The sequence below is a fragment of the Hordeum vulgare genome, chromosome 3H (genome assembly GCF_904849725.1).
Source record: "Hordeum vulgare subsp. vulgare chromosome 3H, MorexV3_pseudomolecules_assembly, whole genome shotgun sequence".
In the NCBI taxonomy this organism is placed as follows: Eukaryota; Viridiplantae; Streptophyta; class Magnoliopsida; order Poales; family Poaceae; genus Hordeum; species Hordeum vulgare.
Genome location: NC_058520.1, coordinates 385,501,210 through 385,523,296, shown reverse-complemented (window position 1 = coordinate 385,523,296; position 22,087 = coordinate 385,501,210). Strand labels below are relative to the sequence as shown.

The following is a 22,087-nucleotide window of genomic DNA, read 5'->3' as shown; positions in this document are numbered from 1 at the left end:
GCGATCTTGATGGGGCATCGTTCGGTATCCTGCTAATACTTGGAGCACGCAGAAACTGTGAAAGGTGATGACTGCTTGTGTGATCATGCATAATATGATCGTAGAAGACGAGCGGCTGAAACGTCTGTACGATCAAGGGTTTCAGTTTCAGGGTGAGAATGTTGTGCGTGAGCATGGAGAAGCGGCAACGTTTGAACAGATCACCCAATTTCATCAAGACATGCGTGATTGAGAAACTCACGTGCAACTGCAAAATGATTTGGTTAAGCATATGTGGGCTCATGTTGGCAACCAATAGATTTATCTTCTTTTATTCGTTTGCAAAACTATGTGAGACATTTTTATTTTTATTCAGCTTGTAATAACTATGCATTTTCGATCCAAATTATGTTATTTGATTCAAACTATAAAAATCATGCAAAATAGAATCAGCCGGGTCGGCGCGTTGGACGCGCTGGCGACCCATATCTAAAATAGGGCGGACGCCGGACAGACGTCGATCCAAACGCACAAAAAACAAACGAAATCGCTGTCTGGGTTGGCCGTTGCTCTTGAACATCATAAAATTACATCAAAGGAGTTGAGCATACGCACAATGGAGGCATGGGAGTCACGAACCATGTCGCGCATACCTCAGACGTTCCAGCAGTGTACTTTGTTAACGACAAGACGTCGTCCTTTGATTAGATTTCAGTACAATCATTTATTTTGGAGTCTGACAGCAAACCAGTCCTTCTCAACACACCAGCAAGAGAAAACTCAATAGACACACACACTACCCCCGAACAGACTACATTACTTCCGAATAGGAGGAACTGATAATATTGGCGTCTTTTGGTTTGCAGGACGTACGTGTAGATGTGTAGAACACGTTCAGCTGCTGCGCTACTTGCGGTTGCGGACAACACCGTCGTTTCCGGCGAGCATAATGTACTTGTCACGGCGACTGAGCTCGGTGCATTCGAACCCAAGCGCCTCGCCGAGCCGGCGCTGGACCCAGTTGGCTACCTCGGCGCCGGTCCTCCCCCCTGCGCGCGTCTGTTCCCGTGGCACGGCGCCGAGGAACTCCACCCTGTACGCAGGCACCGGGTTGGCGAAGAAGGCGACGGGGTCGAGCCACTTGTGGCCGCTGGCCGTGGTGCCATACAACGACGTGACCTGCGCGTCCAGCGCCACGGGCTCCATGTCGTCGGCCAGCTCGGCGAACAGCGGGCTGAACCGCAGCAGGTAGGGCTCGCGGCAGGTGGTGCCCTCGGGGCACACCGCGAGGTCTCCCTGCTCCAGCAGCCGCGACATCATGGCGGCGTCCTGGTCGCGGTCACGCGTCAGCCGCACCGTCTTGATGGGCGCGATCATCTCGGAGAGCCGGCTGAGGCTGTACGTCACGGCTGGCACGGCCCTCTGCAGCGCCGCGGTGAGCATGATCGGGTCCACCAGCGTCCGGTGCGTGCACACGAACAGGACGCCCCTGCGCTTGCCGCCGGCTTCCCGGGTGCGGCGGCCGGAGGTGCGGAAGCAGACTCCGGCGAGCGCGCTGGCTGCGAAGCTGATGTTGTAGGGCAGGACGATGCCGATGGAGATGCGGATGACGGAGAGTATAAAACCTAGCGGCAAAAATAGGAAGAAGGCGAGCATAGCAGGGGCGGTGGGCAGAAAGACCAGACGTCCGTCGTGGAAGATGAGCGGCTTCGGGTACCTCTCTCGCGGCAGACGGGCGGTCTTGCCACTCGCCAAGCTGACCACGTAAAGCTCCTGCGTTCAACCACGCGACCGATCAAGCCTCGGTAATAACAGTGAAAAAAATAAATGTTCTCCCCGATTTTGAAGAAGACGTTCTGAATTTGAATTTAAATTATGTTCCTGAATTTCAAAATATATTCATAAATATATGAATTGCCATAATGACCTTTGGGAGGAAAATTATTAATTCCAGAACCGAATAAAGGCGTGTGTTATCCTCTAATGTGAATTAAAATTTAAGCAATGATTAGTCTCAATGATGACATTCGTGTAGTACGTTTTCCAAACTAACTAAAATGGCAATAATATACTTCCTCTGTCCCAAAATAACTGTCTCAACTTTATACTAAAGATAGTACAAAGTTGTAATAAGCTTAAGGCATTTATTTTGGGATGGAGGGAGTAGGTGTAAATGCTTCTCCCAATCCCTCATGTTAGCCCTCTTTATTCGATGCATGGTTTAGAAAAGGTTGAAAGATAATCAATTTTTGTATAAAACTATTTTATACCAAAATATTTGATGCATACTACTTTCGATCCTCTCAACAAGCAACTATACCAACTTAACATATCACCTTGCATGAAAAAAGAACTACATTAACATGCTCCAAACCTGCTAGTTATAATGACTATGTTCTAATGCTATACAAAAACAACATAATTTTGTGCGTGTTGCAATTGAAAAAACATTGTAAGGGTTAGCCAGTGATTTACCTGATCATATTAATTTGACTGTGTAAAAGTGCTTTGTTATGTAAACATTTGTTTGGTAATTAAACATTTATTTGCTTACTAAAGAAAATAAAAATTATTTGATAAGTAAGTAAGAGGTGGGCCAGTTTAAGCAGCTTTAAGGGAAAATCATACGAGAAACTAGAGTTTTTTGCGACGGAAAAGAATCAATAAGGTGAAGAGAGAAGGGAACATAGATTAAGTTGGACGAGAGATTAGTGGACAAAATTTTTCATTCTCTTTAAATATAGGAGAGATGAAATACAATAACTCGTAATTTGGTTTCAGTTCTTATATTAATATCATAAATAAAAATCTACTTCCTTCATTTTATAATGTAGTGCGTTCGCGCTTTTCAAGATCTAAGTTCAACCATATATTTAACCTACAAGACCGATTGCGGCGTAAGCAAAAATTATACCGTTGAATTCGTATTTTCGATAATACGAATTTGTATAATTTTTTGCTTCCGCCGCAGTCGGTCTCGTTGGTCAAATTTATGATCAAATTTAGATCTCGAAAAACGAGGTCACATTATATTATGGAATGAAGAGAGTATCATATAACCAAATATCATTAAAAATAATTCTAATCAATTCCCACAACAATAATACGGGGTACAATTTCTATTTTGTAGACGACAATTCAGATATTTCTACAATGAATGGTTTCTCAAGCCAAACACAATTTACACACCGTTCATGGTTGGATTGTTCCTGAATTAAAGGCATTTTAAAATGAAAACAAAATTTAACATGTACATGCTAGTAAAACTAGGAAAAGGGTCCGTACATTGCAATGGGTGCATAATAAATTTATTAATTGGTTAACCTTAATGCCATAAACTTATATTTTTAGTATTTGTATGCAACATATAATATTGTTGGATTTTTTCCTTTTGGTTAAATTACTCTTAATTTTTTTTCTTCTTCCTACACCCAATCTATTTTTCTCCTAATCCAAGGCTGCTATCACCACTGGTTACACAACCGCTCAAAGTCTTCTGCACATTTTTTTTCTCTTCGGAGACATGGGTCTCTTTCTGGTTTTCTCTTCAAACACACACACACATATTTAACCTGTCATTAACTCACAGCTAATTAATCACGTTTTTATAGCCACCTATAGCAATCTTCTTTTAATTAGCCCATCACATAAGAAATAATAAGGAATCCTCTCCTTGTCAGCTCCTTTTCTTCCTTTTTTTGCCAATACAATTCCCGACCGTTTCCTATTCAGCGTTGCAGCATCCGGTTTCTTCTTGTTTCTGTTAACCGGCGCCTGCAGCAGGCTTAGTTGGGCTCGGCCTGCGATTCGAACCTGCAACCTCATCGCCGATGGCGCGGTGCGATCGCTACGCAAACCAACAGGCTGCATTTACCTCACGTGTTCAGCGTCATCTTTCCACCCCTTTCTTGTTATATCTTTTTTCCTATTTTTCTTTTTTCTTTTCTTTCTCGGATAATTCTTTTCTTTTTTAATAAATTGAATGAACTTGTTTTTTGAAAAACTTATGATTTTTTTAAAAATTAATGAACCTTTTTAAAAATAGATGGTTTTTTTTAAAAACAATGATTTTTTATTTAAAATCGGTAGTTTTCTTTTTCAAACTAGATGCACATTTTAAAAATCCGGTGAACATTTTTAAAATTTGACGAACTTATTGAAACAGTTTATAAACATTTTCTAAATTGGTTGAGATTTTTTTAAATCAATTTACTATTTTTAAATTCGACAAACATTTTTCAAAATCAGAGAAGTTTTTTTGAAAATTTGAAGAACGATTTTCAAAATACTTTTAATTTTTATTAAATTTGATGAACGTTTTTCAAAATCACTGTACTCTTTTAAAAATTGTTGAACATTTTTCATAATCCATTAACCATTTTCAAATTCGGTGAACGTTTTACAAAGTCACTGAACTTTATTTCAAATCCAATGAACATTTTTAGAAATTGATAAACTGTTTTAAATTCGATGAACTGTTTTCAGATATGAACTTTTTTCGAAATTGATAAACTGTTTTAAATTCGATGAACTGTTTTCGGATAAATGATCTTTTTTCCAACATCGATGAGCTTTTTTCGGATTCGATGAACTTTTTTCCAAGATTGATGAACTTTTTTTTGAAATCAATGAACTGTTTTATTGTGAACTATTTTTAAAAATGAATGAAGATTTTTCAAAATCGATGAGCTTAGTTTCTAAAATGATGAACTTTTTCTAAAATAAGTGAACAGTTTTCAGAATTGAATGGACTTTTTTATAGTTTGATGAACTATTTTACAAATTACCCAATTGTTTTTTCAAATTTGATGAACATTTTTAAAAACCACGAACATTACTAGTTTTTTGTGTTTTTCACAAATTCAAAAATGCTATCCAGTGCAATTTGTTTCGTAATATATTTAGCCTTTTTTTTAAATGAACTTATTTTGAATCCATGAACTTTTTCCATTGTGAACTTTTTATTGAATACGTGAATTTTTTTGCATGGTCGTAAACTTCATTTGTAATCTATGATTATGAACATGTTTTCGGTTAATTCAAAAAAAATTGGACTGTACATTTAGTGCGCAATAAATAGCACATCTACTATTTTATTCTTAAATGTTTCTCACTAAGAGCAACAACTGACAGATCATTGATCTAGTGGTTAGCTTGTTCGAATCCTGGTCGACGACCATTTTTTCAGAATTTTTACGCGCCGCGCTTGTTCTTGGGCCGGCCCATCTAGACAAGACTGTGGGATTTGGTTGCGTTCCCGGAGCTCCCAAATTCCCGCGGCTTTCCTTCCTTTTCTTGCCTACATAATCCCCGCGTAGATGCCGCTTCTTTTCTGCCTTTATTTTTATTTCCTATAATCCTTTATACTTTTTGCAAGTAGTTTTCAAAATTTGTGAACATTTCTAGAAACATTTTTTTGAATCGGCGAACATTTCTAGAATCAACGAGCAATTTCAAAAATTAAAGATTTTCTTTTAGAAATGCATGACTTTTGTCGTATCAATGAACAAATTTTGAATTAATAAATAATTTTGTATGTTACGAACATTTTTAAAAAATTTATGATTGTTTCAATTTATGAACATTATTTGAATTGCTGCAGTTTTATTCAATTTTAACAATTTTTAGTACCCGTTATTTTACAAAAATAATGTACTTTTTTACTTTTGAGTATTTTAAAAACATTTGTGAAAGTTTTTGAATATGCGAATAATTAAAAAAATAAAAGTAGCAAACATTTTCTGAGCCCACAAACATTTTTGAGTTGTGTAAAATTTTATTTCAAATTTATCTATTATTTTTTGTTTTCCCATAAGTTTTTTGAATGATCAAATTATTGAATGTAGAACACTACAAAATAAAGATGGAAAAAACGAAAAATAAAGGCCGCCCTGACATGGACGACCCGAACAGGATCGTTGTGTCTTCCCCCAGCATGCGGAGCGCAGTATAGGACACCAACTGCATGGGCCGGCCCAGACCGGGATTCTCCGGTGTAAACCCTTTTTTCACTTACGAGCGAGATTGTGGGTAATTATTGACGTTTTTAGGGGTAACTTGAATGACGGACTACCAGAAAGTGCTTTATTATTTGATAAAGATATGTATACAGCACAATATTTAATGAAAAAATGTCTTTTATTTTGCTTGAGTGAAAAAGACACACTTGAGTGCTTCTAAATAGCTTTTCATGACATATTTTTGGTCTTCTACGCACATGGCAAAAAAGTTATCTTTTCATAGAACCTTTTTTCGCGCATATAAACTGTGGGGATGTACGCGTGGAAGAAAAATTGGATTGTTTGTCATTTAGAAATATGTTTTCCGAAGTGAATTCATGTGTACTCGGATTCATCCATGTTTTATTTGTAAGAACGGACCAAAACTACAACACAAAACAGACCATGCACCACCTTGTCCGTTTGTTTTGAAAAAATATATGCAAAATGGGCAGATAGAGGGGAAACAAAACGACCTCCCACAATTTTCTCCTCCCCACATGAGCACTCCCGCGTCTAGGGTTTCCACACCTCATGTGTGCCGCCGAGCTGCCTCATTTCTGTAGCCTTAGGGCAAAGGAGTAGTGGCAGATCCCGATCCTTTCTAACAAGAGGAACTTTGCTTTGATTTTTTATGTTATTAGTCTATTTAGGGCTTGTCTATTTAGCTTAGTAAGGCGAGGCGACGACAGCAACTTCTTGAAAATGGAATAAAGTTCTCCCACCAAGCCCCTGTCTCGGCGTTGCGTCTAACATCATCGGAGGGCATGCGCAGGTGTGTCTCTGGTGGATCTAACGAGATGTTGTCGGTGTTTGTCTTTGGCGGATCTTCATGGATATTGTCTCCGCTCCTCTATGCTTGTGTGTCTACATATTGGACCTTTCAATCCACACTTTTCTTCATTGTTGACGTTTGCTAGTCCGGTGCGTTGGTATTTTGGGGGCTTGGCACAATAACTTTTCAACTGTCTACTATAACAAGGTTTATCTTTAGGATGCTTCCTCAAAGGAGGGGGATAATTTATCCTCTTACACATACCATTGTTCACCGTACATGCAGAGGGGGATAATATTACTATATGTATAGTAGGGTGCAAGGAGGATGCATGAGGTCAAAAGTTCACTTATAAACTCATTTTTCGTTGTTTGGAAGAGTGTATGGGCTCTCCTCGGCTATGCTTATGTGATGAATAAAGGCTCATAGCTATGCTGAGACGAGAACACCCTAAAAGTTCGGTCACATAACAACAAGCACGACTCTGATCGCGAAGTCCAAACTCACAGATTCCCACCTACAACCACGAACGTACGAGGAACCCTCACCCCTTGTGACCCCCCTTCTCCTCCCACATGGCCTCGTCTCCTCTCCTGAGCCATGGACAACTCGTCCTCGAGTCCGTTGCTTCTACTCGCTACCATCCGCCTCCCCCATGATGCCCTACTCGCCACCCGCCGCCACCCCTAGTCGTCACTGCCCCTGCCCGCCTCCCAATACTCACATGCTCCCATGTTCAAAAAAATTGATTATTTCAAAAGAATCTAAAAGAAAAACAACATGTGTCTACTCTAGAAAATCCAGGTAACTGGAGGTCAAGATGCATAAGAGATTTTTTTTGGACATCTTCCATACCGTGGACCGCGCATGACGTATGGCTTTTCATTCTAGCTAGAACAAACACTGAATTTGCTTGGCTGGATTTTCCTCTAGACCATCGCGGGACTACATTTTTTTTGTTTTGAGTTTTCACATTTATTCCTCACATAACATTTTTCCTAATAAAATTATACAACTATGTAGAATACACTTCTATATACATGGAAAATGTTTTTAGAATATTTTGACATACATGTCATGGATTTGTTTTATAAGCAATCATTGGAGCTCGGGCTCGGTTGCTCCCTTTCCAAAAGAAATGTTTTCCACCTATCTAAAATTATCGAAATCAATCTCATATGTAAATGGCATAGTTATCAAAATTAATCTATGCTCAATTCGGGCAAGTCTTTATTATCTTTCTTTGTTCATGGTTGGTAAAACGTCTCAGAGGACCCGGACCATCATTAAAGCAAAACCTGAAAATGAAGTCTGGCCTGGCTCGACAAAAGCTCAAGTGATTGCGTTGCCATCACCAACTAATGAACCTTTTCCTTTTACTAATTTGTTGAAAAGGCGCTCCTCACTTTGATTCTGGATTGACCGGATGCTATAAGACGAAGTTCTATGCTTTCTAGCCCGTTTTGTAAGTTGTGAAAAAATGCTGTAGTAAATTGTGAATGTTCGCATGTGAATGTTCATAAGGAATGTGACTATATCCTCTAAAAATTTCAGGTCCACACTCGAAATGTACATTGAGAAAAAAAACAAATTTAAATGTGAATAGTGTTGAATGTTGCTTTTATCTTTGCATGACACTATTCATGATAGATTTTACATTTTGTTTCTGAACGTGCATTTAGAGTTTGGACCTGAAATTTTTAGGAGTTATAGTCACATTCTTTGTAAACATTCATATATTTTTCCAGAATTTTGTGACACGTTTGAAATTGATTTTTTTGAAGTTGGAGCATGGAGCACTTGATATCCCCCCTCCCCCTGGGAGGAAGCACAAGGTTTTAACTGTCACCAAACATACTAAAGGTTCGCATGTACTGACCACCACAGATTGGATCTGAGATCGGGCAGTCCCAGTTTCAGGCCAAGTTTATCCATCTCTATTCCAGTAAAAGAAAGGTTTATCCATTCTGCAACGTGTAACTAGAGACCCGTTCTCCAGCCCATAATAGCAAAAAAAAGGTTGTAGTGCTAAAAACTAAATTTGAGTTGCCTAGTGTCGCCCCCAACGTGGTGCAGCTTACTATTCCTAGAGAAAAGTAGCCCACTACAGTACTTTTTCTTGCCGACCCCACACCTATCATGCTGCGACGTACTAGGAGACAGCGAGTTCTGCCCGCGCGGTACGGTCACGTCGTTTTACTCCAAACATTATTGCAGGCTGATTTTCTTTTGCGAGGGAATTAATGCAGACTGATTTTTTTGCGAGGGAATTAATGCAGGCTGATTTTTTTTTGCGAGGGAATTAATGCAGACTGTTGGGAGCGCGATAGCTGAAAGTGATAAAAAGGTACTGTACGGCTTTTAAAAAAAGATACTGTACATATGTGACTTAGGTTGTTCATAATAAAAATATCATAGATAGTATCATGCATGTCAACTACTATGTGTCTTATATAATAATAAATAAATTAATATATGATACTAACATATGATACTATGTATTACAAATGTGGTATCATAGACTAGTATCATATATATGATACTAGTATATGATACTCCCTCCGTTCCTAAATATAAGACATTTTAGAGATTTCATTAATAGACTATATACGGAGCAAAATGTATGAATCTCTACTCTAAAATATGTCTATGTACATCCGTATGTAATTCATAGTGTAATCTTTAAAAAAGTCTTATATTTAGGAACGGAGGGAGTACTATTTATTACAACCAGCCTTATCTCCTTATGCTCACAAGACAAGAGTCTCTTTCTCTATTATTCCTTGGAACTGCTCAGAAATCCGTTGGTGCAAATGGATACGCACTATTCCTCTCCCCTCATCTGTACATGGTGTTTCAGGCAAAAATGCTAGACTTACGTAATTCATTTACTAAATCCTACGTAACATGCCTAACTAAATTGTCTTGGCCCCTGATTTTTATGGGTGTGGGCCCTTCCACTTCCTTCAATCCAATCCCATGTCTTCACGTTTTCAATTACGTAAAAAACCATAGTACTACGTTAGTTTAAGTAGGTTTCGTGTTTTAGATGTTGGCATAGTAATTGTAACTTTGTAAGGGCCAAAATGACCACTCCCTGTTTTTTGCTTGTTTTAAGGTTGTTCACCACATATACACCATGTGCAGGTGACCATGTGGTCACTCCTTTTTAATCTATTTTCCTAGGTGCAAATCCAACAAAACTGCAGGGGCACCATGTTGGCTTGTAGTAGCATGCAAGACAATGCAAAACGGGATACTCTGAACGTTGGAAATGAAGAAGTCATCACCTGGGAACGTTGGGACTACTCTGAACATGATACTCTGAACGTTGGGACTAGGTAGCAGTAGGTACGTAGTGGTGATGAACTTAAGACAATCGTACGTACACTAGTACTATATTTATAGTAATAATAAAGAGAAAAAGCGCGAACGAGTGCACCTTGCAGTAGGGAGCGCAGAGGTGGTCGGAGCTCCCGACGACGGCAACGTCGGCCATGTTGCCGTCCGCTTCCAACGCCTCCCTCAGTGCCTTGTGCCTCAAGCCCATGTTGTCTGGTCCTGTCCCGCACAGCAGCCCGGTGAAATACCACACGCGCCCTACCTCAACCATCTCAAGCTCGCACCCGACGACCACGTTCGCGGCCATGTACTCTTTGAGGAACCACTCCGCCATCACCCTCGGCGCGCTCGTCAGCGCCACCTTCCTCTTCGCCGGCAGCCAGAGGTGGTCGTACACCTGCGCGTGGAGCCCCTCCATGTAGAACTTTGGCAGGATGGTGCGGGCCACGAGGTCGGCGTCCCGTGGCCTGAGCCCAACGAAGGTGACGAACGTCATGACCCGGACGCCGGCGTCGGAGTGCTCGCCGAGCATGCACACGAGGGGAAAGAAGCAGAGCAGCACCAGCGCCCGGAGCAGGCTGCCGCCCTCGAAGGCGACGAGCATGAAGTAGGGGAAGATGCCGGCGGACCTCAGGAGCCCACCGTGGAAGTCGCACACCACCGTCCCATCAGCAGCGGACGGCATGGCGCGCTCGGAGCTGGAGACGGCTTGAGTGGATGGCTTGGTGTTGGTGGTGGAGTTACGGTAGTACTGGAAGGCATTGCTGCGGAGCTTCCTGGCCGCGCGGTACAAGTTGATGAGCCAGTGGACGGCTATCTTGGGCAGAATGGCGGGGAAGACCATCTCCTGCTTCCTATGCCCGTACGGACACTTTATCTGTGCAAGCTTGACCAACCTGCCTTTCTGCTGGTCTTGCTGGTAGAAATGGCCTAGCCAAGTGCTTGGGATAGGAGAGACGATGAAGGTGGATGGTGCCAGTCGCACTGCTCTAGTGCGTGTTTGCAGGAGATTGATCGGTAACGGGATATATATGGGGATGAGAGGAAGGGGGAGAGAATTAAGGTGGTAGGTGGGAGAAATTAGGAGGCTGACCTATAGGAACATCATTCAAAGGTCCAAATCCGACAAACGTCCGCCAGGGTAAACAATACTACGGTCAGAAAGTGAATAGGAGTATCATTCCCAATAGGTCAACCAGTATGCGCCATATGGCATAGCAGGTTGGACGCCCTTAATTTGGCCAAACTAAATGATGAACAACAAACAAATTCTATAATATCTTTATTCAATGCCTGGAAGTATCATGTATAGTTTGTCCCAAAAATGCTTATATAAGATAACTTTTTTTAACACACGATTTATTGCTGTACCGAATATGCTTTTCATCCCAAAATATAGTGAATATTAGTTATTTTTAAGTCAAACTTCATAAATTTTGAACAAAATAATAGAATTTATCAACATCAAGAATATCAAATCGATGCAATTAGACTCACCATGAAATGTATTCCCATATGGTATATATTTGATATTGAAGATATAGGCAACATCCTCTATGAACTTGGTCCAAATTTGTGAAGCCCGACTTTCGTGAAAATCAATGTGCACTATATCATGGGACAGTGGGACTACAAACTAATGGTTAACATTATTTTCACACAATCATGTTAATTTCCCAACCTCATCTATTTTGGACTTAAGGAGTACAATATAAAATAAATAAATGGATACATTCAGTAACTCTTCAATTTAGAACAGTAAAACTGAATCACTTTCTAGCCTTCACACACCCTATGTGATTATGATGAATTTGAACTTGGGTATGTACAGAAATACTTGAATTGAATCATGAAAAATAAATTATAAGTTGAAATCTATATATCCAGGATGAAAATCCGTAGCTTAATATTTTATCCTAGTTGCCCTCTTAGTCCCCTTTTCAGGTTAGCATGGTGAAACTGCGTTGAGTTGTATATGGTTTTTTCGCTATTTGCATCAACATGAAGCAGAGATGATGGGTTTTGTCCTCCTCTCTGACAAAAGATGTATACTTTTGTGGGTAAGATTATTCCCATACATTGTTCGACATACAGGTCACAAATTCATACATACTTCTTATATAGAACCTAAGGGCATCTTTAAGACGGTCCCGCAAACTGTCCGCATCCCTTCAAACCATGGGGCGGTCCAGACGTGTTTTCTTCCAAAAATTGGAGACAAACGTGGGAGGAGCTTTGCGGGAGTCCAGACATCCGAAACGTAGGACTCCAACACCCCGGCCCACCCGACCCCTGCCCCCTTCCGTCCCCATTTCCTTCCATTTCGCCCCTTCTTTCCCTTGCTTTGCATCCGCACTCTCCACCTCCGCCGTCGTTGTTGTGCCTTTTCGGCCGCCATAGAGGCATTGCTGGACGTCCGCAACCAGCATTGACGTGCATTCTCGCCTTTACAACAGAGTTGTCCACCCTGGAGCTATTTATACCCAGGTACACTTCACCCCATGTCGACGACCTCCATAGAGGACACCACGCCTGGCAGGTGTTCCGTCAAATGCCATTGAGCTGATTTTCAAATACTATGTCATTTTTTAGAGTACAAAGGATGGCCAGCTACTTGACCATGTAGGATGAGTTGTTCTGCGATGTATGGTTGACGTATCCGTGGATTTCATAGGAGGAGCAAAGGGGAGGCCTTATGGCAACGGGTGCACTAAATGTTTCACTCATGAAAGCACATTGTGCTCTGTGACATGTACATCATTCAATCACACAACGTGAGGTTGTTATCGTATCGCTGACACACTCTCTAGATCAGCATCATGAAGTTTTGTGACGTGGTTCATCAGCTCGAGCCAAGGTGGCCATTGCACGCGGCAGAGAACAAGATCATAAGTTTTGATTCCTCTTGCTCAATTTGTTGATTGATTCATTCACTCAATGTTGGTGTACACATTATATGTAGTCCGCACTCGCTGCCATGGTGTACCACATGACAGAGGAATGACCATTTACGTGCACACACCCTTCAATGAGGGGATCGACAAACTTGCACCCAACGGGGTAAGAGGGATGTCAATCCCCTTGGTCTCGTTATTTGTAAGCGAATGAGGTGCGTAGATAATTGTAAATAATTGTAAAATGCAAAATAAAATAGAAGCAAATAAATGGCAGCAAGGTATTGAAGGTTTTAGCCATATGTTATGAATAGACCCGGGGCCATAGTTTTCCCTAATGGCATCTCTCATGAAAATAACACACGGTGGGTAAAAAAATTACTGTTGGGCATTGATAGAAGAGCGGATAGTTATGCGATTTTCACGGCAATGATCATGTAAATATAGGCATCACGTCGATAAACAAATAGGCAGACTCCTGCCTGCACCTATTACTATTACTTCACTTCAAGAGCCCATCTATGCTTGCCTCTCTACGTATTAAGTTCATGAAAAACGAAGTAATGCTTGGAGTAAGATGACATGATGCAGACAAAGTAAACTCAGCCAATATGAATAAACCCCATCGTTTTACCCTTAGTAGGAGCAACACAAAGACGCAACTTGTCCCCTTCTGTCACTGGGATATAGAAACTCGCCAGGTTGAACCTACTACAACGCACCTCTCTCACCGAAGAAATATCAATCCAGGGTGATGTAGCACAACGACAACAAGTATTGCCCTAAGTTATGAAACCAAGGTATTAATCCAATAGGAAGATCTACAACACTATGTAAGCGGTATCTGCACACAAATAACAAATTCTCGCAACCCAAAGCATGTAGGTGTTGTCAATCCCCCATGGGTAAATTAAAAGGATAGATTGATAGATGCAAATAAAGTGATGGCAAATAAAAAGAAGCAAGGTATTTTTGGTTTTTTTGATAATATAGATCCGAAAATAAAATAGAAATGTGAATAGCAAAGTAAATATTGCAAATAGATGATGTGAAATAGACCCGAGGGGCGTAGGTTTGACTAGTGGTTTCTCTCGAGAAAATAGCAAACGATGGGTAAACAAATTACTGTTGGGCAATTGATAGAAAAACAAATAATTATGACGATATCAAAGAAAATGATCATGTATATGGGCATCATGTCCTAGACAAGTAGACTGACTTCTGCCTGTATTTACTTCTATTACTCCACACGTCGACCGCTATCCAGCATGCATCTAGTGTATTAAGTTTATGGAGAAGCGGAGTAATGGTTTAAGAACTATGACATGATGTAGACAAGATCTATTCATGTAGGAATAGACCCCATCGTTTTATCCTTATTAGCAACGATACATGCGTGTATGTCTCTTTCTGTCACTGAGATTAAGCACCACAAGATCGAACCCATCACAAATCACCTCTTCCCATTGCAAGATAAAAGATCAAGTTGGCCAAACAAAAACCAAATATTGGAGAAGAAATATGAGGCTATATTAATCAAGAATGGATATAATTTCATATATCTGATCATAAACTTACAATTCATCTGATCCAAACGAACACACCGCAAAAGAATGAATTACATCAAATAAATATCCAAGAGACCATTATATTGAGAAGCAAAACGAGAGAAAAGCCATCTAGATACTGCCTACGGACCCTTAGGTCTGATATGAACAACTCATGCATCATCGGAGGAGCACCGATGAGGATGATGAACCCTTCCATGATAATATATTCCTCTACGGAACGGGCTCTAGATTGGATTTCATGGCTTGTGGAACTTGCGGTGGCTGAAACGATTTTTTGTCGACCCTTTTAGGGTTTTTGCAATGTTGAGGTATTTATAGAGCTCAGAGGCGGTGGAGGAGGTAAAAAAAGTTTCCTATAAGCATGTCAATTATTGTGGTGAGCATAGATCTTGTGAAAACATGTCAATAATGGAGGATAAGTTTTGTAAGAAGCATAAATATCAAAGAACCCAATGGTTCCTTAAGATTCTAGATGATAATGCTAAAGAGTTATGTTTTATTCTTCCCATTACTTATCAACTTTGCAATGAAGGTGGTCATTTTAATTCTCAATATATACAATTTTATTATTTAATTGTGTGCAAATATTGTGAAGATATGATCACCCTTGATCATTATAATGAATTTAGTCTATTTTTTTGGATATGAAGAAGTGACACATCCAAGTAATTAGTTTGAAGGATTACTTTTGATGAAAATTCTTGAATCTGACTTAAGGGAAATTTATATGTATTATGTGGTAAGTTGCAATGAGAATGTTTATCTTGCCAATTATATAAATATGGAAAACCCAATGGAATATGAAGAGGATACTAATGAAAGGGTAGAGGTCTCCCAATACCCTCCTGTTGTTTCTCGTGATGAATCGGGTAGCAAGGAGGAGCTTCCCATTGAACCTATCTCTTCAATAAGTAGCTTGGAAAAAGTAAATAAAGCCACAAATTATGTGGTGATGAAGAACAAGAAGAGAAGGAAAATTAGTGGTAAAAATCAATCTCTCATAAATAATGTTGCTCATATCATTGTTGACAATGAATCCGATAGTATCGTGGACGATAATACACTTGATGATGATTTTGTTATGACAATTACTTGTCATCATAGTTATGATTGGGAAGATAATGATGTTGGAAATATGCCCTAGAGGCAATAATAAAATGGTTATTATCATATTTGCTTGTTCATGATAATCGTCTATTGTTCATGCTATAATTGTATTAACAGGAAACAGTAATACATGTGTGAATAAATAGATCACAATGTGTCCCTAGCAAGCCTCTAGTTAGCTAGCTCGTTAGTCAATAGATGATCATGGTTTCCTGATCATGGACATTAGATGTCATTGATGACGGGATCACATCATTGGGAGAATGATGTGGTGGACAAGACCCAATCCTAAGCATAGCACTAGATCGTATTGTTCGTATGCTAAAGCTTTTCTAATGTCAAGTGTCTTTTCCTTCGACCGTGAGATTGTGCAACTCCCGGATACCGTGGGAGTGCTTTGGGTGTATCAAACGTCACAACGTAACTGGGTGACTATAAAGGTGCACTACGGGTATCTCTGAAAGTGTCTGTTGGGTTGGCACGAATCAAGATCGGGATTTGTCACTCCGTGTAACGGAGAGGTATCTCTGGGCCCACTCGGTAGAACATCATCATGAGCTCAATGTGACTAAGGAGTTAGTCACATGATGACGTGCTACGGAACGAGTAAAGAGGCTTACCGGTAACGAGATTGAACAAGGTATGGGTATACCGGCGATCGAATCTCGGGCAAGTTCTATACCGACAGACAAAGGGAATCGTATACGGGATTGATTGAATCCTTGACATCGTGGTTCATCTGATGAGATCATCGTGGAGCAAGTGGGATCCACCATGGGTATCCAGACCCTGCTGATGGTTATTGGCCGGAGAGGTGTCTCGGTCATGTCTGTCTGTCTCCCGAACCCGTAGGGTCTACACACTTAAGGTTCGATGACGCTAGGGTTATAGGGAATTGTTATACGAGGTTACCGAAAGTTGTTCGGAGTCCCGGATGAGATCCCGGACATCACGAGGAGCTCCGGAATGGTCCGGAGGTAAAGATTGATATATAGGACGGATGGTTTCGGACACCGGACGTGTTTTGGGCCTCACCGGTAACGTACCGGGACCACCAGAGGTGGCCACGGGGGTCCACCGAAGGGGGGCAACGACCCCGAGAGGTAAGATGGGCCAAGTGGGGAGGGAACCAGCCCCTAGGTGGGCTGGTGCGCCTCCCCACTCAGCCCAATGCGCAGGGGAGAGGGAAGGGGGGGGGCAAACCCTAAGCCAGGTGGGCCTAAGGCCCACGAGGGGTGAGCACCACCCCTCCTCCCTGCCCTGGCCGCCGCCCCCTCTCCCATCTGGGGCTGCCGCACCCCTTGGGGGTGGGAACCCTAAGGGCTGCGCCCCCTCCCCCTCCCCTATATATAGTTGAGGTTTCGGGGCTGTTTTGCACACGGTTTCCTCTCTCTCTCTCTCTCGGCGCATCCCTGCCCTTCTTCCTCCTCTTCTCTGCCGGTGCTTGGCGAAGCCCTACCGGGAGACCTCGTCTCTCCATCGACACCACGCCGTCGTGCTGCTGGAGTTCTTCCCCAACCTCTCCCTCCTCCTTGCTGGATCAAGGTGCGGGAGACGTCACCGGGCTGCACGTGTGTTGAACGCGGAGGTGCCGTAGTTCGGCACTAGATCAGAATCGCTGTGAGTACGACTCCATCAACCGCGTTCTAGCAATGCTTCCGCTTAGCGATCTTCAAAGGTATGAAGATGCTCTTACCCCTCTCTCGTTGCTGGTCTCTCCATAGGAAGATCTGAATATGCGTAGGAAAATTTTGAATTTATGCTACGTTATCCAACAGTGGCATCCGAGCTAGGTTTTCTATGCATAGATTCTATGCACGAGTAGAACACAAAAGTTGTGGGCGATGATTTGTCAATTTGCTTGCCGCTACTAGTCTTATTATTTTACGGCGGTATTGTGGGATGAAGCGGCCTGGACCAACTTTACACGTACGCTTACGTGAGACTCGTTCCACCGACAGACATGCACACCGTGCATAAAGGTGGCTAGCGGGTGTCTGTCTCTCCTACTCTAGTCGGATTGGATTTGATGAAAAGGGTCCTTATGAAGGGTAAATATCTTTGGCATATCATCGTTGTGGCTATCACGTAGGTAAGAAGGCGTTCTTGCTAGAAACCCAAATCAGCCACGTAAAACTTGCAACAACAATTAGAGGACGTCTAACTTGTTTTTGCAGGGTTTGACATGTGATGTGATATGGCCAAAGTTGTGATGTTGCATGTATGATGTATGAGATGATCATGTTATTGTAATAGGTTTCACGACTTGCATGTCGATGAGTATGACAACCGGCAGGAGCCATAGGAGTTGTCTTAATTTATTGTATGAGATGCAACGCCATGTGCTTACTACTTTTACTTCATTGCTAACGGTTAGCTATAGTAGTAGTGATAGTAGTAGTTGGCGTGACGACTTCACGGAGACACGATGATGGAGATCATGGTGTCACGCCAGTGACGATGATGATCATGCGATGCCTGAAGATGGAGATCGAAAGGGCAAAGATGATAATGGCCATATCATGTCACTATATGATTGCATTGTGATGTTTATCATGTTTTTCATCTTATTGCTTAGAACGACGGTAGCATAATAAGATGATCCCTCTTAAAATTTCGAGAACGTATTCCCCTAAGTGTGCAAAGTTGTGAAGGTTCGTTGTCTCGAAGCACCACGTGATGATCGGGTGTGATAGATTCTAACGTTCGCATACAACGGGTGTAAGCCAGATTTACACACGCGAAACACCTAGGTTGACTCGACGAGCTTAGCATGTACAGACATGACCTCGAATACAAGAGACCGAAAGTTCGAACATGAGTCGTATGGTTGAATACGATCAGCATGAAGTTGCTCATCATGGTGACTAGTCCGTCTCACGTGATGATCGGACACAGGTTAGTCAACATGGATCATGTATCACTTAGATGACTAGAGGGATGTCGATTTAAGTGGGAGTTCATACTTAATATGATTAAATGAACTTAATTGTCATGAACTTAGTCTAAAAGATTTGTCTTTATAAATATTGTAGATGACCAACGTCAACCTCAATTTCAACGCATTCCTAGAGAAAAACAAGCTGAAAGATGATGGTAGCAACTATGCGGACTGGGTTCGTAACTTGAAGCTCATCTTTGAAGCAGCTAAAAAGGCTTATGTCCTTGATGCGTCGTTAGGTGACCCTCCCGCTCCCGCAGCAGCCCAGGACATTCTGAACGTCTGGCAAACGCGGAGTGATGACTACTCTCTGGTTAGGTGTGGCATGTTATACAGTTTAGAAACGGGGCTCCAAAGGCGTTTTGAGCAACACGGAGCATATGAGATGTTCCAAGAGCTGAAGCTAGTTTTCCAAGCTCATGCCCGTGTCGAGAGATATGAAGTCTCCGACAAGTTCTTTAGCTGTAAGATGGAGGAGAACAGTTCTGTCAGTGAGCACATACTCAAAATGTCTTGGTTACACGGTCGTCTGACTTCACTTGGAGTCAAACTTCCGGATGATGCTATAATTGACATAATCCTCCAGTCTCTCCCACCAAGCTACAAAGGCTTTGTGCTTAACTACAACATGCAAGGGATGGAGAAGACCATTCCTGAGTTGTACTCGATGCTCAAGTCTGCAGAAGTAGAAATCAAGAAAGAGCATCAAGTGTTGATGGTCAACAAGACCACTAGTTTCAAGAAGGGTAGGGGTAAGTAGAACTCCAAAAAAGACGACAAAGCTGTTGCCGCGCCCGGTAAGCCAGATGCCGGGAAGAAGAAAAAGAATGGACCCAAGCCTGAGACTAAGTGCTTCTATTTCAAGGGAAAGGGTCACTGGAAGCGGAACTGCCCCAAATACTTAGCGGACAAGAAGGCCGGTAACATTAAAGGTATATGTGATATACATGTCATTGATGTGTACCTTACCAGCGCTCGTAGTAGCTCCTGGGTATTTGATACCGGTGCTGTTGCTCACATTTGCAACTCAAAGCAGGAACTGCGGAATAAACGGAGACTGGCCAAGGACGAGGTGACGATGCGCGTCGGGAATGGTTCCAAGGTCGATGTGATCACCGTCGGCACGCTACCTCTACATCTACCGTCGGGATTAGTTTTAAACCTTAATAATTGTTATTTAGTACCATCTTTAAGCATGAACATTGTATCAGGGTCTTGCTTAATGCGAGACGGCTACTCATTTAAGTCAGAGAATAATGGTTGTTCTATTTATATGATTGATATGTTTTATGGTCATGCTCCGCTGGTGAATGGTTTATTCTTGATGAATCTCGATCGTGATGTTACACATATTCATAGTGTGAGTACCAAAAGATGTAAAGTTGATAATGATAGTCCCACATACTTGTGGCACTGCCGCCTTGGTCATATCGGCGTTAAGCGCATGAAGAAGCTCCATACTGATGGACTATTAGAGTCTCTTGACTTTGAATCATTTGACACACGCGAACCGTGCCTCATGGGCAAGATGACTAAGACTCCATTCTCAGGAATAATGGAGAGAACAACCGACTTATTGGAAATAATACATACTGATGTGTGTGGTCCAATGAACGTTGAAGCTCGCGGTGGCTATCGTTATGTTCTAACTCTCACCGATGATTTGAGTAGGTATGGGTATATCTACTTGATGAAGCACAAATCTGAGACATTTGAAAAGTTCAATGAATTTTAGAGTGAGGTCGAGAATCAATGTGACGGAAAAATTAAGTGTCTACGATCTGATCGTGGAGGAGAATATTTGAGTCACGAGTTTGGCACACACCTAAGGAAGTGTGGAATCGTTTCACAACTGACGCCGCCTGGCACACCGCAACGCAACGGAGTGTCTGAACGTCGTAATCGCACTTTATTAGATATGGTACGATCTATGATGTCTCTTACCGACCTACCGCTATCATTTTGGGGATACACATTAGAAACTACAGCATTCACTTTAAATAGGGCACCGTCTAAATCCGTTGAGACGACACCGTATGAATTATGGTTTGGCAAGAAACCTAAGTTGTCGCTTCTTAAAGTTTGGGGCTGCAATGCTTATGTGAAGAAACTTCAACCAGAAAAGCTCGAACCCAAAGCGGAGAAATGCGTATTCATAGGATACCCTAAGGAAACTATTGGGTATACTTTCTATCTTAGATCCAAAGGTAAAACCTTTGTTGCCAAGAACGGATCCTTTCTAGAGAAAGAGTTTCTCTCGAAAGAAGTAAATGGGAGGAAGGTAGAACTTGATGAGGTAATTACACCCCCTCTCGAACGGGATAGTAGCGCAACGCGGGAAGTTGTTCCTGTGGCGCCTACACCAACTGAAGAGGAAGTTAATGATGATGATCATGAAGCTCCGGATCAAGTTACTGCTGAACCACGAAGGTCCACAAGGACACGCTCCGCACCAGAGTGGTACGGCAACCCTGTGATGGAAATCATGTTGTTAGACAACGGTGAACCTTCGAACTATGAAGAAGCGATGGCGGGCTTGGATTCCAGCAAATGGCTTGAAGCTATGAAATCCGAGATAGGATCCATGTATGAGAACAAAGTATGGACTTTGGTGGACTTGCCCGATGACCGGCGAGCCATAGAAAATAAATGGATCTTCAAGAAGAAGACTGATGCAAACGGTAATGTAACCGTTTATAAAGCTCGACTTGTCGCAAAGGGTTTTCAACAAATTCAAGGAGTTGACTACGAAGAGACTTTCTCTCCCGTAGAGGAGCTGAAATCAGTCTGAATCATGTTAACGATTGCCGCCTTTTATGATTATGAAATTTGGCAAATGGACGTCAAAACAACGTTCCTTCATGGGAACCTTAAGGAAGAGTTGTGTATGATGCAACCAGAAGGTTTTGTTGACCCTAAGGGTGCTAACAAAGTGTGCAAGCTCCAGCGCTCCATCTATGGGCTGGTGCAAGCATCTCGGAGTTGGAACATTCGCTTTAATGAGGTGATTAAAGCGTTTGGGTTCATACAGGTTTATGGAGAAGCCTATCTATACAAGAAAGTGAGTGGGAGCTCTGTAGCTTTCCTCATACTGTATGTGGATGACATATTATTGATGGGGAATAATATAGAGATGTTGGAGAGCATAAAGGCCTATTTGAACAAGAGTTTTTCAATGAAGAACCTTGGAGAAGCTGCATACATATTAGGCATCAAGATCTATAGAGATAGATCGAGACGCCTCATAGGTCTTTCGCAAAGCACATACCTTGACAAGATATTGAAGAAGTTCAATATGAAAAACTCAAAGAAAGGGTTCTTGCCAGTTTTTCAAGGTATGAGATTGAGTAAGACTCAGTCGCCGACCACGGCAGCAGATAGAGAGAAGATGAGTTCTGTCCCCTACGCTTCAGCCGTAGGCTCTCTTATGTATGCATGCTGTGTACCAGACCTGATATAAACCTTGCCATAAGTTTGGT

The 22,087-nt window shown here is 41.8% G+C and overlaps 1 protein-coding gene across 1 annotated transcript; it reads right to left on the bottom strand.

Annotated features, from left to right (window-relative positions):
* Positions 1–651: 651 nt before the first annotated feature.
* Positions 652–11,116, bottom strand: LOC123443928 (glycerol-3-phosphate acyltransferase 1). The gene is made up of 2 exons (XM_045120492.1): positions 10,196–11,116; positions 652–1,752 (listed from the first exon to the last, which is right to left on the bottom strand). Exons 1-2 carry the CDS (start codon positions 10,937–10,939, stop codon positions 886–888), a joined length of 1,611 nt encoding a protein of 536 aa, XP_044976427.1. The 5' UTR covers positions 10,940–11,116; the 3' UTR covers positions 652–885.
* Positions 11,117–22,087: the final 10,971 nt, after the last annotated feature.